At 46.2% G+C, this 17,530-nt stretch overlaps 1 protein-coding gene across 10 annotated transcripts in view; it reads right to left on the minus strand.

Moving 5' to 3' along the window:
* The window catches only part of MAP3K20 (mitogen-activated protein kinase kinase kinase 20), an 83,596-nt gene continuing 66,066 nt past the window's right edge, over positions 1-17,530 (minus strand). For 8 of the 10 annotated variants that reach the window (XM_421996.8, XM_046944064.1, XM_040704331.2 and 5 more), the window contains 5 exons: positions 16,563-16,655; positions 7,295-7,411; positions 5,748-5,822; positions 4,528-4,678; positions 1-1,032 (listed from right to left, as the gene is read on the minus strand). In XM_421996.8, the coding sequence (XP_421996.4) occupies positions 359-1,032; positions 4,528-4,678; positions 5,748-5,822; positions 7,295-7,411; positions 16,563-16,655 (1,110 nt within the window). In that variant the 3' untranslated portion in view covers positions 1-358. Of the gene's footprint in view, positions 1,033-2,846; positions 3,109-4,527; positions 4,679-5,747; positions 5,823-7,294; positions 7,412-16,562; positions 16,656-17,530 lie in introns of all 10 variants that reach the window. The other 2 variants (XR_005861768.2, XM_015289606.4) reach the window with 2 other exon arrangements.

Raw genomic sequence — 17,530 nt, forward strand, 5'->3', positions numbered from 1 at the left:
TCTTTGTTACAGCACACGGCTGTGTATTACTGAATTTATTTTTGAAATATTAAGCAAATTAGTGCACATCCAGTCAGCTAAGAACACGAGCAGCCAAAGGGAGGGGAGGCAACCATATTAAATCCATCAGTACTGGGAGGGAAGAGGTCACGTTGCCGAGCGCAGGCTCCTTCCAGGCGCCCACCGGCCGGCTGCATGCAGAGCTGTGCAGCCAGCCCAGCGAGGTAGTGTCATGGCTTCAGTGCGGTGTGCCGACAGCTGGAGCACGTCGAGCAGAAGCACGTGTCATCTCCCAGTTGAATATTCAGTGGAATAAGAGGGAAGCTGGCTCCATCGCAGCCCACAGCTGTTCTCTCCGTTAGAACGCCCTCCGGCCCCGCCAGCTGCCCTTGGGCCTCTCCTTACCCTGCTTGCCGGTGCTCTGCCTGTGGGGCTTCTTCACGTGCTGCACCTTTATCCACCCCCCCTCGCTCGCCCTGCCCTCCCCTTCGCTTCTCCTGGGCTCGCTCTCCCCCTGCAGCGGCATGCCCGGGATGGCCTTGGGCTGGGGGGAGTTGCGGGGATACCTGCGTTGCTCGTGGGCCGGGGGCATGGAGGCAGTCCTGCCGGCCCTGCCTGAGGACCTGGGGGGCACTGGGGAGCTCGTCCCGCTGCGCCGTCCATCAGAGGAGCTGCGGGAGTTACCGCTGTGCGAGGCGTTCCTGGCCTTGCCCGTGGACCTGTCCCTTTCTGAAGCGGTGTCCGACGCCGTGCTGGAAGTGCTGCTGCCCTTTGAGTTGATGTGCAGGCTCGATAGGTTTCTCACCAAACTGTGCGAGAGGGGAGAGGAGTTCCTGGAGTGGCTGATGGAGGTGTAGTGGTAATTGACGGGCCCGCGCGTCCGCCTCACGGCAGCAGCATAGGAGTCCTGGCTCTGCAGGTAGGGCAGGTAGTGCGAGACGGTGGTGGGGCTGTGCGGGTCGCCGTGCTGCAGGGAAATGGCTTTGGCTATCTGGTGCATGCGCAGCGTCTGCATCCACTGGCTGTCAATGCCTGGCAGGGAAATGAAACAAGGTCAGCATTGTGTAAATTGCTGGGAAAATACATTCTGGTTCAGATACGGGGTGAGTTAGGTTTTCTCTCTCTGAGAAACCTCTACGGATTGCAGAATAATAGAATCACAGTGGTTGGAAAAGACCACTGAGATCACCCAGTCCAACCATCAACCCACCACCACCGTGCCCGCTCAACCACATTCCCAAGTGCCACATCTACTCTTTTCTCAAACACCTCCAGAGGAGGTGACTCCACCGCCTGCCTGGACAGCCTGTTCTGATACCTCACCACTCTTTCTCAGAAGAAATTTTTCCTAGTTTCAAACCTGAACCTCCCCTGGCACAACTTAAGACCATTCCCTCTCATCCTGTCACCGTTAGCTGGGAGAAGAGGCCGACTCTCACCCCGCTACAACCTCTTTTCAGGTCATTGCAGAGAGTGATAAGGTCTCCCGATCAAAATTATACCCTAGCAACATCCTTGTACTCTTCCCGTGTTGCCTGCCCCTTCTTCCAAAGATGGCAAACTCTTTTTTTCCCCAGAGTCTCAGCAGATTCCTCCTCAGCTTCCACAACAAAAGAGCCTGCAGACCTCCAGAGCAGGCACAACATGGGCACCTCCCGGTGCCAGCACCACTGCTGCACCCTGTGCTGCTCCCAGCCAGCGCTGGCCATACCCTTCACAGTGGAGGAAGTGGCTGCTGCGGCAGCCAAACTCACCCTCTCTCTTTCCATTTTCTCACCACAACAGCCAGAGCCACTTCATTTGTTATCACTGCTAATTCAGAAGTCAGTCCATTTCACATAATCATGATACTAAGACCCAGCTGCACCCCACAGCCTCCATCCAGCTTCAGGCACAAAACGTAGCTTATGTAATTTTGCTCTAGAGAAATCTGAATGATTTTCCTTAAAAAATGGTTATGTCACTCCAACAGAAAAGCGTGGCCGTAGCAGCTTGCAGCAGGATAAACACAAACAAGACTTTTTTTATCTGCAGCAGAGAACCCCAGCTCCTCTCTCACCTTTTGAAGGTCTCCAGAGGAGAGATCCTCTGCTGCAAGCCCTTCCCACCCATGGCAACGCTGCATCTGCCTGGGGAGTTCTGTGGGAGCTGGTAGTGGCTCTGTCCTTGCTAGGATTGCTCCTTGTTAGGACATAATGGATGATCTCTTCCATTCCTCCTTCCCCCAGACTTTGCTGGAGTCCCAGGAGATTTCTCTCTCTTCAACTTAATGTCAAATATGTCAAAAGGAAATTGTCTTTCCTGTCAAAGTACAGGTTTGATGCTGCTACAGCAGAGAGCTCTGGCTGCACTGAGATGAACCTCCTTTCACAAAAAGGTGGGAATCAACTTCTCTATTTCCTAACCTCCTTGAAATTCATTGTTTCGAAAGAAATACGCATGCTGGAAAATATTTTCTAGACAGACTCCTCCGCCATTTCCCCATTTCTTCCTACAGAGACTCTGGATGTAAAACACAGACCTCATAGATCTGGAAGCAGCTGGCTCAGGACTTGAATTTGGGTCCCTGTGTGCCACCAGCTCTCAGGTGGCAACTACATGCCCTGTGGGACCAGCTCCCTCCAGTGCCCAGCCTGGAGAGCAGCTGCCCAGTGGGGATCGCCCAGCACCACCTGTGGGACTGGCCCTTGGCCCAGTCCTCTCGTAGGCTGGGGTCTTCTCCCTCATAAGGTCTCTGGAGCCACCAGTTCTGCATGCTGAATTAAATGCTCCACGCAGTAAACTGCATGGGCAGCGCCTTCACTGCCGGTTATTTTAGCCTTTTACACAGGTATTATTACCCTTACCTTTGTGCTTGGATTTGGTGTTGTTTTAAACCTGGGGTAGGTGATCTGGTAAGGAGACAGGCCGGGAGATTTGCTAGAGCTGAGGCGCAGCTTTCACGCTGGCTGGTAACCCATTTCCTCTGAACTGTGCCTATTCACTTGGGTGCAGCCAATACATTAGTGACTTCGTGCAACTCCTCCATGTGCCAGAGGGACAGACAAGCTCTCCCACCGCTCGCCACAAAAAAATGAAAGCAGCTTGGCTTACTGCGGCAGAGCCAACCTGTGAAGATACAACACCACACTTGGGTATGGCTGTATGGCTGTATGGCTCATCAGCCCAAGACCTGGATCACCGGAGCTGATCTGCAGTGAAAACATGTCTTTCAGGACATGCTGCTTTCCACATGCATTACAAAACACAGTTGTTCTGCAAATTGATAGGTTACTTAGGAACATGAGCACCCATTTTAAATGTGTCTGCAGTCTAAACCACCAGTGCTCCATTCACAAGGGCACTGCTCCACATGCAGCAGTAGTGCCACATGATTGAGGAAATTCACCCTCCGCTGCCTACTATCTTGTTCCAGCCTACATATTTCTACAGCACTACTGTGAACTGAATCAGAAAAAAAAAGAAAAAAAGAAAAAAAACCAACAGTTTGGCTAACAAACACCTGTACAAAAAGAGTAACTTCGTTAAGATGCAAAGAACCTTTTCCAAAGCCCTGTTCCAGGAGGAGCCAGAACTGGAGTCAGGGCAGACCAGAATGGACAGGCTGAGCTGTGGAAGAAGAGTTCAATGGGAAGATTTCCACTCCTCTTTACAGCCATCAGGAACACGTTTTGGGTCTGCTTATATCTGAGACATTTGTGCAAATCTGTCTGCACGCTGGGTAGACAGCAGCAGGAGGAAAGAGCTGACCACAGCACTTCTGGTGAGTTTGGATTGCAAGGAGAAAAAGTCAGCATAAAAACCTACTGAAAGCACTGGCTTCCCAGGTTCCCAAAAGGACTGTGGAAAACCATATTTCCCAACAGATGGGGGGAAGAGACGTGAGAGATTGTGCCCTTTCTCGGCAGATGCCTTCCTGAAATCCTGGTTGAGAAACACATCTTCCTCTATGGCACAGTTACACAGATAATGACAGTATTCCGCCTGTGCTCTCAGCCCAGTCCCAAAGCTGATTAGATGCACTGCCATACAACCGCATACAACTTGCTGACAAGTCCCGCCTTGCTGGTGGACTCAGTCACACGGTGTCAGCCCTGCACTGGTGCAGCTTCATGGTCCTGCTCAATACTGGAAGATGTGAAGTACTGGGGGTTTTGGAGCAGAAGGATCTGAGCTACTTGTATGCTACTGCAAGTGATTTACAGTATACCACAGATTTGCAGCTAATTGTCATGAACTGTTTCCAGCATACTTTCTATAGAAGCATTAGAAGGTCACCCCTCCTTAAATCACACTATGATATAAAATGTGTCACTACCTAACTTTTAGCCTTTAAGCTAAGTCATACATGCCAGGGTGCTCCTGCATGTGCTCATGGAGATGTCATAGGGACCACAATGCCAGCTGAAGCTGCAAGATGGTGCTCTGCCATTGGATAAGAATAGCAGCATTGTCTTTTTGCTGTTCTCCACATAAACACTTTGCCCACACCAGCAAGAGGTAGGCAGTTCACGTGTAGCGACTTACTTGAGACAGACCTGCTCCGTGAATGCCCCTCTGAGTTGGGGAGCGAGGTCTGTATCATAAGCTGTACCGCCTTGACCTCATCCTGTGCTTTCACCTTGCTCCAGCAGATAGCTTGGACGTGCCTGGTGGATTTGGGAGCTCGAACGTCGCTCTGCTCAGGAAGGACACAACACACATAAGGACACAAGGCATGTGAGGACATAGCAACACGCAACCCACTAAGCTCTCCTGCCCGGGAACTTCCACTACTGCCTGGGTGGCAGCAGCACTCTGAATACAGTTTGTTTTGCAAAACCACTTAGCCAGTTCTCATGTATTTTTAGACTAGATAAATTTGGCTGGTATTTTATGATTATGCTAAAAATGTGGCAGTGAATAAGTGTTCCAATTCATGTACCATGCGGAGGAAAGATCTGAAGGCCTTCCTCTACAAATACAAAGAGTATTTTACTTGTCATATAATGTGAACACCAGATAGGCAGCGCCTTCTGCTAAAAGAGGTAGGACCAAATAGGTATTTTTGCAGGGGAACACTCCACATTTGCTTTCTTGGAGTATCAAGCACTACAGTTACAGGAGCCACGTGGCCTGCAATTCTGAAAGGCTGAAAGAAACCTAGAGCAACAGAAAACTGTTGTTCTTCGCTTCTGAGACAAACCAGAAAGGTACAAGATTTCCTCATCACTCCATCAGTGCTTGAATCCTTGCCCACGACAGAGCTGGAATCTCAATTATTAGCCTCACTGTGAAGCACAGCATTGGTCTTCATAAAAACACTTCTGTAAGCAACCGCAAGCTCTTTTTACAAAGGCTAATTTCTCTCATTTTACATGGCTAAATTGTCTTTGATATTTTGTTTTACTCTCTTACTTTTGACTTATCATTCTCTTTCTTCTCCTGTTGCTCCTCAGCTCTCCTAATTAGCACTTCACTGAAAAGGTAAAAAAAAAAAACCACAGCCTCCCAGCAATGTGAGCACATTGGCCGATACACTTCGAGTAGAAGGAATTTTTGTCCTTGAGAAAAAGAGCCGTCCCAGGCAGCTGCCCGAGGACACACTCTTTGTAAATCTCATTCAGCTTTTGCTCCAAACTTCAGATTTTACAATTAATTACAGGGTGCTGAGACTTGATTACAGGATACAGCGGAGCTGTGGGATGCTATTGCCACATCTCCCATACAGGTTATCTTAGATAAACACATTGTTTCTTAGAACTTACCTCATAGGTAACAATACATTCTACAGACTGGTGTTCTTCGATCCCCACGATCCACTTCTCCATGACAAACGGTGGCTGAAAAGAACACGGTGGTGGTTTATAAGGTGCTCTTCATCTCCTGACTTGTCTCTGAAACACCCTAAAAGTACTTTTAACTTCTGCCTTTTCTCATCCTTTTTCCATACTGTTAACGTCTAAAAATGTTATGGGACAAACATATTTTGAAATTATGTACCTCCTCGTTTGCAAAATGCAATGGAGATTTCTGTATTTAACTGTAGCTATGACAGCATGGAATATTTTCAGGGGGGCATCGCCCTGCTTCAGTTTTACGCACATGCAGTAAGTACTCCTGGAGACAGACCCTGACAGATAATACAAATCCTGAAGAATCTGCTAATCCCACTGTATCTGGAGACTACTACATTTAACTTTAAGCCTTTTCTTTTTTTTTTCGTTTTCTTTTTTAATGAAAAAAATGGAAATATCTAACACGGAATTTCTGGAAATGAAACAGAAAGCTATTTTGCAATGACATGACAACAACAATAAAATTACAACAGTGAAGAAATCCCTAGCTATAATAATAGTCTTAGCGTGACTATGACATTAAATACAAGAATACTTTCTGTCGAAGACATATTTTCCCTAAAATTCTCTTGAAAATATGATTTTCAGTTTTTCCTTCAGCAAAAAAACAGCCATAATTTTGCAAAAAAATACACAGTTGAAGGTATTCAGGAGGTTTTTTTCTGATTTTGTTTTGTATTTTAATTAGTGCACATTAGAGAAGCATTCTAACTGGTAATGAAGATGTGTATTTTTTCATTCATGACGTTAGCTGCTATTAAGTAGAGCTTATTAATAAAAACAATCAGCTAGAATAACAGCAAACAGAATGTCCAGCGTATTCTGTGCTTTAACAAACCTTCTGTTGCTTATGGTAAAAGCAGTCTAAATGCTGGCTGGTAAATACTCACAGGCAGGTTTACTCAAATAGGGTAAATGCCCACTGGCACTGAGTTGTAGATGTGCAGGGCTGTATGCCTGTGATCAATCTGTTGATGGGTTTCCGTCTTTGGAACCCATCGTTGCATGAAAGAGGGAGTTTTAAAAGCACGTAAAACTTCTAGAACCATGAAAAAAAAAAAGAAAGAAAAAAAAAAAAAAGAAAAAAACCCAGACAAATCACACGGAGTTTCAAACTGGAACATTTAAATCACTTTGTTCTCCTGAAAAGGAACATAAGTTTTTAACATTCTCATCTTTAAAAAGGGTAATAAATTCAGATGCTATAACATGGAATTAAAACAAGAAAATATAAATTAGTTCCTTCTCTTGTTTTTCTATTGTTAACGTTAATGTCAGCTTAAAAGAGAACCAAAATAGCTAACTCTTATTATGATACACATCTGTTTAAAATGTGCATTTTATTTAAAAGCTGTCAAGAGACTGAGCTTCTGCAAGCACAAAAGTCGACTGCTGTGGTATTTTAATGTCTTTGTTTGAGATCTGTGGATTCGTGAAAGCTTTAAGGCTGTAAATACCTTTGTCATCTTTAAAATCTCTACATCAGGTAGGTTAGTGTTGAATGTCACATCTTTTATGTAGGTTATTGCAATTTCATCCCCGTCCATCTCCATGTACATTTTCCATTTACAGTCCTATGAATAATAATAATAAAAAAGAATGCTGGATTGTTAGAATACAAAAAATAAAAATCAAAATATAAAAAACCAAAGACTAACCAAACCCAGCCTAGTCCTCACTATATAGTGGGAAAAAATAAGACCAGCAACGACGACAAAGGCAAGGAGCATATACGTGTTTTAGTATATGCACATTTTGCAATGAGTATTCTTAATGGAAAACCCTCAGCTTCCCTGGCTCACTTCCCACTCAGGTCCCTCTGAGAGGCAGCAGCCACCTTAGCAGGTCTGACTGCCCTCGGTGGTCCCCTGGAGGGCCCCAGGACGGAAGCACTTCACCCAGCAGCACAGCCTGCCGATAGGAGCAGTGGTGGCGAAGCACAGCCCTATGGAAGCCATCACCTGGAGCCACAGCCAGAGCTGGCAGCCAGCCCTCGGGACGTGTTCCTGGTGAATCTGGGAATGAAGGACCAGAGGGTGTGTGCAACACTTTTAGGACAGTCGCTCAAATAATGGGTAGGAGGACGAGCTGGTTAGTGCAGCTCAGTTCCTTCAGATGCTGAGCGCCCAGTGAGGCACTGAGCATTCTCAGCTCCTCTCACCTCCAGTAGCATCGGTAATTTTAAGGGAGCTCAGCTTTGAAACAGCAAGTCTAATAACCAAAGCAGTGAAAGGTATCTTTAAATAATCCCATGGGCAGCACATAGCACCAAATCCAGTACTTTGCATGGGCATGAGCCCACAAGAGGCTGATGGCTCTGGCTGCATCCTGCAGGACATATCAGGTGGGCTGAGCACTGGGACCAGTGTCCCTGCCAACGGCCAGGGAGGCTCCTGCGGGGGACAACAGATTTGCTGCAGACCACAGCAGGTGATTTTGGGATTTGATGCTGTCCAGTGCACTGAGCTCCTCCAGAAGTCTGTTCCCTGAGGGACAAGGGGGTGGCACCAAGCAGGGCATCTCTATCTCTGTGCAGCCTGGATGGAGACTGCCCGTGGCAGAGGAGGAGCCCCTCTAGGTGTGCCCGAGGGTCAGGAGGGTCCCCACATGCTGCTGGCCAGGCAGCTGCAGTCTTGGCATTCGCAGGAGGCAGTCATCTCCTCAAGGCTGCTCAAAAAATGCAAGAACTTGCAATGGGGACACAGATGGCCGCTCGGGGCCAAGGGCTGCCATAAGCAGTTATTTGCACACACAAATGTACAGCAGCCTAAGAAATACCCATCCGTACATGCGATTATCTGCTAGTGTTTGCACGTGCATCTCTCATAAATGTAACGCAGGAGCTCAGCCCTCAGAAGTTTCAAAGCTTTCAATCAGGCATTGAATTGGCAATTCCAAGATAAAACAAAACCAGAGTATAATCATTTCCGAACTGTGGCAACAAATGACACTTATGAAAGCATTCGGCCCCGTGTGTCCATCTGTCCCCATTGAAAGCTCACGAGTTTTATGAGGAGAGTGGACATGGGAGTTGGTGTTAGCACCGCCATAGCCTGGCGCTCAGGGCACTGGCCTGGGGCTCACATGCACTGAGCTCAGCTTCCAGTCCTGCCATCATTTTCCTGAGTGACCCACAAAGGCACCAAAGTCACTCCACGCCTCTGTCTCCTAACCACCGACTGTATCACTCCGCATGGCCTTTTTCTATCCTGTTGCTCCGGGCTGTGGGCTGCCTCTTCTCAAGTGGGTGCAGCACGACATGGCACAGACTGTAGGCTGAGGACTGTTCATGCTGTGTGACTGAACTGCAGCAGCGCAGGAAGTCGGCTTTGACTCCTCCTCGCCTCTCAGCCAGTGCTCCTGTCGCTGCCTGCACTGTCTTCCTTGCCTGACTTTTTAATAGGATTTCCTAATTTTGTTCTACCTGAGTTCTCTATTGCAGACCTAAGCTGAGGTTAGAGACAAAGTGCTTAAGGACAAAACCACCTCAGCCAAGTAAAGACCAACATGTTGGCAAAAATCAATAGCAGCCAGCTACTTTGGTGCATCCCCTGCCACCAGCCCGGTGCCAAGATGAGTGCCAAAGCTGTCTGCTGCCCTGTGCCAGGGCTCCTGCACCTTCACGGCTCAGGGTTTTCTGCTCCTTACATGCCACATCTGAAAAGCATGAGCTTGTCTCAATTAACCCTGTAAATCAAACTCCCACATCTACAAGGCTGACAGATCCTGTCAATAAGGGGTCCAACATGCAGTGGGCGCTTGCCAGCACCCAGCCCCTTGCCAGATCAGCCGCACACGTAGGAGTGCTCTGTGCAGGAACAAATCAGGCTGCCCCACGCAGCTGTGGATGCACAAGCCCTGCATGAACACCGCCTCCCCTGCTACGAGCCATGGCTTTAGAGGCAGAAACATGCTCGCCCATCCTTAAAATCCAGCCCTGAAACGTTCCGTCCCCCTCAGGGTCCTCTCCAGGCACACTGTGCAGAGACCAAAAGAGAGAATGACAGCACTGAATGTTCGCTCTCTGGTCACTCGAAAGCCCGTGTCTTATTTGGAAAGGTTTTCATTTTGTGTTACAGTAAACGAGTCAGCAGAGTGGGGGAAGAGAGAAATAAAAATAGAGAGAGTGAGGAGAGGCTGGCAGAAAAAGAGAAAAGACAGAAAAGACGTAACAGGCAAAAAAAGAAAGAGAGGAAAGGAAGAAAAGGAAGGAAAAGGCAAGCAGCTCAGTGACTTTAGAATCAAGGTCCTCGGGAAATCTCTAAGAGGAGTGGCTGGTTGCTTTTCTTATACGCTTGTAACCATTCTGCTCTGCCACACAGTAAATAAAGCTAGGTTTGTAACCACAAAAAGGGACACATTTCCCTGTTTTTCAATTGATTTTTACTTTCAAATAGGTTTTTACTTTCAAAAGCATAAGAGAGAGATGTTCAACCGCATAACCAAAAATGTGGCTAGAAAACCAAGGCAATGTAATTCAAATCTTTGATGAATTGGAGCCAGAAGATTTCTTGGACCAAGGCTACCCTTAGTAACAGCCTTACTGAGGGAAATAACTTGGAAATGGCTCATTTGAAATGTCTTGTTGACAAATATATTTACACAAGGTGCTTCGCATCGATTTCCCGAGATGTTTGCAATTCAAACATCAAGCTATCTCTCAATATTTACCTGTTCAATTTTGATTTAAATAATTTCAGCTTTTTGTTAAAAAAGAACATCTAGTTTTGTAACGGAGAGCTACAACCGGTACAACTTTGGGTGGAAAACATTTCCGAATAACGTTTTGACAAAGCTACTAAATTGGCAGCCTCTGCAACTGATAGCAGGAAAGCAAATCACAAATGTATTTGGAGCCACTTCCCAGCTTCAGAACAGAAAATAAGAAGGCTTTGAAAATTAAGGCTCCTGCTTAGTGCGGCGATGATGCTCCTTTAACCCCGTGTGTACTAATGTCTTACAAAAGACAACAGAAAGGGAAATGAAAAAGCTCAGGTATGGGCTTTAAACAACAACCGCTTCAAACTCTCACTGGGACGACACCTCCCTTCCCAAGGAGGCCCAAGTTCAGGATTCATTTCAAAATCAGCAGTTGCAATAAACTTCTTTTTTTTTTTTTTATGATTCAAGAAAAAACAGACGCGCCATTGTAGCAGGCAACTGGGTATTAGAAGAAAAGTAAGATGTAACGTGAGATGAAACAAATATGAAAAAACGTCAGTCATGCTGGTACTAAAAGTAGTAGCATGTTGGTGATTTAGGTCCCCAGAAGCTCCTTTACATTCTTAGCTATTATCTATCTCAGCTGCTGAAACCTGCTGTTTTAAAGGCATTAGAGTTGAACATCTAGTGACAGCACTTGGGTTATTTATCATTATGTATCACCCTGCTACACTATATTTTATTATTCTGGATTTAAAGGAAGATAACACAATTACGGTTAATTTGCTTCTCTTCTTTATATATATAGTGTCATGACCCACCACGGCTTTGTCCCATGAGATATTTTTAACCAAAAAGAAATCCACAAGAAACTCTCCCTAAAAATTCCATTAATAACCTCTTGTAGCGTGTATAGGTTGCAGGGTCTGGAACTAAGAATGTTTTAATCTCTTCAGCAAAACAATGTCTCATAATGATGTACAGGACTATTGCTGCACTGATGAAGAATCATACATAATTCAGCACCTTTCACTTGGCACCACTGTGATATCCTCATTAGCAGTGGCTCACAGTGGCTGTCAGATGGTGTCCATGCGAATGCAGGCATTATATTGTCTTTGAGATGTGCAGCTGCTTCCATGACACTGCCAGTATATAAAAACATGACGCCAGTTTGTTTTATTTAGTGCTAAACCTTCCAGTTTGTAAAAACAAGGCTGACACAGAGCCTGACATGAGGCAGTGAAAATAATTAGCTCTCATTTTCTCAGCCTCCTATTTCCTTCTCCCCGCTGTGTTCTCTTTCCACTAAACCACCACATGTCAGTCGAAATGGGAGGCAATTAGTGGGCTCATTTCAGTCCCCACAACTGTGCTGAAAAGAAAGTATTTATGATGGCACAATGAACAGCTGAAAGATTAAATAACATTTGCCTTTTGAAAAGAAAATGACTTCTAGCTAAATGGGCAATTTTTGATTATTCTCAAACAAGCTTAGAGTAGTTGGTTTTTAAAATACAAGAAAGGAAAATGAGTCATTTTTAGGTGAAAGAATCAAATAAAACTTGACACAGTAATGCAAATAACTGATGTTTTATTGCAAAATATGTAAATGTGTTATACCCTTAACAATGGCTCATGTCTCAGGTCAGGGCAGGCTGTTGCCAGCCGGGCTCCAGCAAGACAAGGTGGCTGTGCCGCCGGTTTCTTTCACTCGTTGAGGAAGAGAAAAACATGGGTGGAGGAGAGGCCTTGTGAGAGAGACGGCCTTACAGCGAAAAGAAACAAAGCAAGACGTGCGTTGATGTTACCGGCGTGGCCTCCCAGAAAGCCAGAGCCCTCGTGCTCCTCTGCTAGGCATAGGCTGTGGCAGACTGGGGCCCAGCCTGGGCAGGCGCACGGCCTTCCACTTCTCCAGTGGGTGCAGGGAAAGCACGGGCCCCGCGCTGAGCACTGCGCTGTGAGGGCACTTCCCGCCCCGTGCTGGGGAGACATGACGGAATGGAGTAGAGCAGCACAGGCATCATGGCCCCCCTGACATGGGGCTGCCTTTGTGTGTGTCCTCCTGCAGAGTCAGGGCATGGCCCATCAAACCCTCTGGGAAGAACACACCTGCACTGAAGGTCTGGCACTGCCACCAACCCACTGCCTTGGCAGACTGCACTGGCAGCAGTTACTCTTGCTGGTTATATTTAAATACGGCTGTGATGTTAGCTTACATCTTAGGTATGGGGGTTTTTGCCTTCAAAATGTATTTCCTCCTAATAACAACTACTTACTAGAGTCTGAGCAAATCAAACCTATCAGAATGCCACTCTGCTGCATGCATTAACTCAGCCTTTAGTACTGAGAGCATCATGCTTTGAGCTGTAATTAAAGAGATAGCTTTGAATGAGGTTTTGAGGTAAGGCTAGATAACCCGAAACCAGAAAGCCAAGCTGCTTGCAAGTATCTTGCAAAGGAATGGTAGGATAAAGATGGTGCAACAACTGAAAAAACATATAAACTGGAATTTCCAATTTGCGACCTAGGCCACTGCTTTATTTTTGCCATGTCTGTAATGTGCTGAGTACCTTAGCAAACTAAACATGTTATACCATATCTGTCTGAACTGGGAATTATTTTTAATAAAGCAAAGACAGATTTTATCAGAGTCAACATATTGGGAGGCTGGAGAGGAAGAAGTAGTAGAAATGGTCTCAAGCCCTCATGAAACTGCAGCTCAGTTGCAGTGAGTGTTATAGCACTGTTTTGTCTGGTATTTCCACATTTTGCCGGCCAATTTTTCTTCACACGAAGAGCTGGCCACAATTTCTCAACAAAGTAACCTTAATACTATATTCAATTTTGCAATACGCATTTAAATAACAGCATTAAAATATATGCCAGTCTGGATATTTGAGGCTAGAAAATAGTTCACACAGATAGCAGATGGTTTTGACAAGGCTCTACTCTACCTTGTCAAATGGAGAGAGAGGGGGAAAAGATAGCAAAAATGGTGAGCCACCCTCAAGGCTTTGTGTTTGGATGTAGGTCAGACTGTGCCACACTCGGTAAAAATGAAAACATTCAAAGGCATGGTGAAATCTGCCTTTCTGAGGACCAAAACTAAGGAATGCATCAACAGGAGACAAAAAAGACTGTGAACCATCCTTCTTAAGGGGTTGGGTGATTCATCCTTGTGGAGCCGACACAGCTCAGACACCTTTCCCTGATTGGGAAATTTTAATGAGCCACCTAGGATGAGAAAACCATTGAAAATCCCCTCCGCAGTTCTGCGAATCAGCTCAAGCCACAATTGCCAGGGTTTGTTTTTTACCCTCTTTGGTATCCTGGAGTTAATTGGTGTCCCCCCCACTTTTTTTAATTTGTGGAATAAAAATTCTTACAAAATGTCTAAAGCTATCACCTTTCAGCTCAGTGGGAATTGTGTACAGAAAGGTCATTAACAGGAAGTAAATGGAAGTAACCACATAACTTGAACTAAAAGAGTTGGAAAAGAAACCTCTAAAAACCAGGTTAGCTTTGCAGCGCTCACTCCTGATGCATTCAGAGAGCACAAAGGTCACCGAGCTTTCATCACCTCTAAAGATGCAGCTAAAAAGGGAAGGAAACTGTAACAAAATGACTGCGTCTATCAGCTGGTGGAAACCAACATAATCTCACTAGAAGATGCGGTTTAAATTAGATAACAAATCTGAGGATGGTAAGGTCGTGTACTGGGAAGTCAACATTTCATTTAGTGTACAGACAAGACTGAACATCTGGTGTATAGATAAAGCTACCATCCTGAAGCATATTCTGCGGGACCCTTGTTAAAAATCACTGTGGCTGTGCCGTATCAGTGCTTTAGCTGGGATGGGGAGCACGCTCTTGTCTTGCGTGTCTCTATGCCGGGCTTTGGCAGAGCACCTCTGGCCACATGGGTTGGTTTGCCTCCAGGTGCCAATACCCCTACCCCAGATGTGCTACAACCACTGGTAGGAGTGCAGCCCAGGGGACCAGGGCAGAATCAGCTGGGGTTGAACCCCCAGCATTAGCAGTTCCGTGGCACTGCCCCTTCCTGCTGTGCTGCACCAGCTCCTGTGGAGCCTGGCAGTCTCTCCAGATACACACAGCTCCAGCAGTCCACCAGGGAACACACTTGTAACCTTGATTTGAGCCTATTGCCTCTTCTTCCTCATGGCTGAAACAGGAAAGATGCATCTTTAGTAGGCAACCTGTTACCGGGGTTGATATGGGCCAAGTTACTTTAAGAAATTGAATTTTAGACTGATGAACACCAGCTTTTTAGCTATAAAGATGGCAGAAGGCATGTTCTGAGTGCTTCTGCTGACCCAGTTTTACAGGAACAGATGCCACTCTTACACAAAAAAAGTACAGTAAAGGAAACTGAAACCCTTCAATCCTGGTTTCCCCAGTATTTCCACTTCACAACAAACGTGGGTGATGGTGGCAGTAGTTGCATTAAGGCAGCCTCTAGGGGAGCTAGAAGATTATATCCAGGGGTTTTCAAAGAAGCAAGCTAGCCAAATTTTGTGTGCTGTACATAAAAGAGCATGCTTCACTGGTGTTATGTTTATGCACAACTCACTCAAACTACTTGCTCACTGCAGCTGTCCAGCTAGAACATCTATTTGTCCTCAAACTCAGCTGGCAAACTGAATCTCCCTGCAACTCTCAAGAGGTCTGTTCACTCCCGTGGCTGCCCACCTCCCTGCACTATGGCTCACAGCCCATATAGGAAATACAAGCGAGACAAGAGGTATTGCATAGCCTTTTAGTTCCTTGTGGATTTGCACATGGCAGGGAAAGATGTATGCCTGCAGAAAAGCAGCTCTACGGCTCATAAGAGCATTCAAGAACACCGAGAAAGTCTAAGTAATTCACACAGCGATAAAGAAGATTTTCATAGGAAAAATGTGCTCAAGATAAAAGAAACAAACAAACAAAAAAGGAAATCTCCAGACAAAAAGTAAAATGCTTTTTTCAAATTGATGAAATGATTTCAGTACGAGTCCAAGTTCCTACTAAGTACAAACCTAAATGCTTTCTCTGCAAGCGCCACTAAGTACTGAAATCAAGAGACTTCTGCAAACAATGTGCCCTGAAAGCAAAGCAGCCAGATAACACAAGATGAAAGTCAGCCACCCACAAGTTTGGGGTGGACACACAATGCACATCTGCCAAATACAAAAAGAAACAAATCCTGCTGTCGCAACCCCTGACTCCAACTCAGAAACGCTTTGCACACCATTTTCACATAGATAATTAATTCTAAAACCCTTGAACTCAAAGTCCGTGGCAGGCAGGATAAAGAAAATGAAAGGCATGGGATAATCCTTGCTCTCAAGAACAGACAACATGGTGGAAATGCTTTGCAGGAACATCTGGGGTCATCAGCGCTCCCACTACACAGGGTGTGCCAAGCGGTACCTGAACCAGTTCGGAGCCAAGGTTTGGTCAGGATGCGGCCCTCTGGCAGTCCTGTTACCACCCTGGCACAGAGGTCTTGCTGTCTCTCGTGGGCTGCACTTCCCCACTGCACTGTCGGGGAATACAGCCACACTGGGACCTGTCCCATCCTCCCCAGCCACTCAAGCCACATGCTGTCCATCTCTTCCCGGCTGCAGAGTCAGACACCACCTTCCTGCCGAGGCAGAACCAACGCATGTCCACAGATATCATGCACGTGCTGCTGCCCAACTGTCTCTCACCATCAAACCCCTCTGTCTGAATAGGCTCTTCTGCATAAACGGCTTGTTACTGCACACCCATTGGGATAAAGGGAACAAAGCGAAAGCCCAAATTACAGAAACGACAGTTAGAAAAATTGTTGGTGAGGAAACAAAAGCTATCATTCAAAGCTTTCTGCAGCACTGTGCTCTCCTGTGCCCACTCTCAGGCGTGGCTGCCTATCACTGCTCAGCCCTACCTGCTACCTTGACATTAGCTCTGCTGTTTCCAGAACAAGAGGGTTCATTTTTTTGCATCCAGAAGACACGGGACACTCTGGGTACTGACAAAAAAGATAGCCAATCTGATACAACACACCCAGATTACCTTTGGACCATTTCCCAGCTTTAAGTGATAGCCAAAAACGAGTTCAAGATTCACTACTTTCTCTATGTTTTCCTCAGCTTCACCCGCAGAGTCCTGTAAAAAAAGAAAAAAAAGGGTGAGAGCTTGTACCTACCTCAGCCCTCTAAGAGGCAAACGCAAGGCCTTTTCTGGGAACAAGGATTTGCCTTTCCTATGTCACAAGCCTGCCACTCAGTTTGTCACCTGCAGCAGAGGGCCATGGTTCTGCTGGGAGATGCTGGCTGGTTCCTGCTTCACAGTTTCATGACACTGCAGCAGCCAACAGCACTGCAATCACAGCACGGTAGTGATGTTCAGAGGTTTTCATTTTCCCTTTTGGGATTTCTTCCAGAAATCCTTTATCATCTTTGTCGCTCCCCGTTGCACTCTTTCTAAGAGATCCCTGTTTTTTGAACTGGGTCCTAGAACTGGACACTGTATTCCAGCTGTGGCCTCACCAGGACAGAGTAGAGGGGGAGGATCACCTCCCTCAACCCGCTGACCACGCTGACCTGGGATGTTTTAATACATCCCAGGATACCATTGGCCTTCTTGACCACAAGGACACACTGCTGGCTCACGGCCAACCTGTTGTTCACCAGGACCTCCAGGTCCTCTTCTGAAGAGCTCCTCTCCAGCAGGACAGCCCCTAACCTGTACTGATGCATGCAGTTATTTCTTTACACTCTACACTTGCTTTTGTTGAATCTCATCAGGTTCCTTTCTGGCCAACTCTCCAGTCTGTCGAGGTCCCACTGAATGACAGAACAGCCTTCTGTCATGTCAGCCACTTCTCCCAGCTTTGTATAATCAGCAAACTTGCCAAGGGTGGACTCTATCCCATCATGCAGGTCACTGATGAAGACGTTGAACAAGATCGGACCCAGCACTGGTTTCATGACAACATCTGGGATCCTCATTGAAAACAACATCTATTATCATACCACTTG

Source organism: Gallus gallus, chromosome 7 (assembly GCF_016699485.2).
Source record: "Gallus gallus isolate bGalGal1 chromosome 7, bGalGal1.mat.broiler.GRCg7b, whole genome shotgun sequence".
Classification (NCBI taxonomy): domain Eukaryota; kingdom Metazoa; phylum Chordata; class Aves; order Galliformes; family Phasianidae; genus Gallus; species Gallus gallus.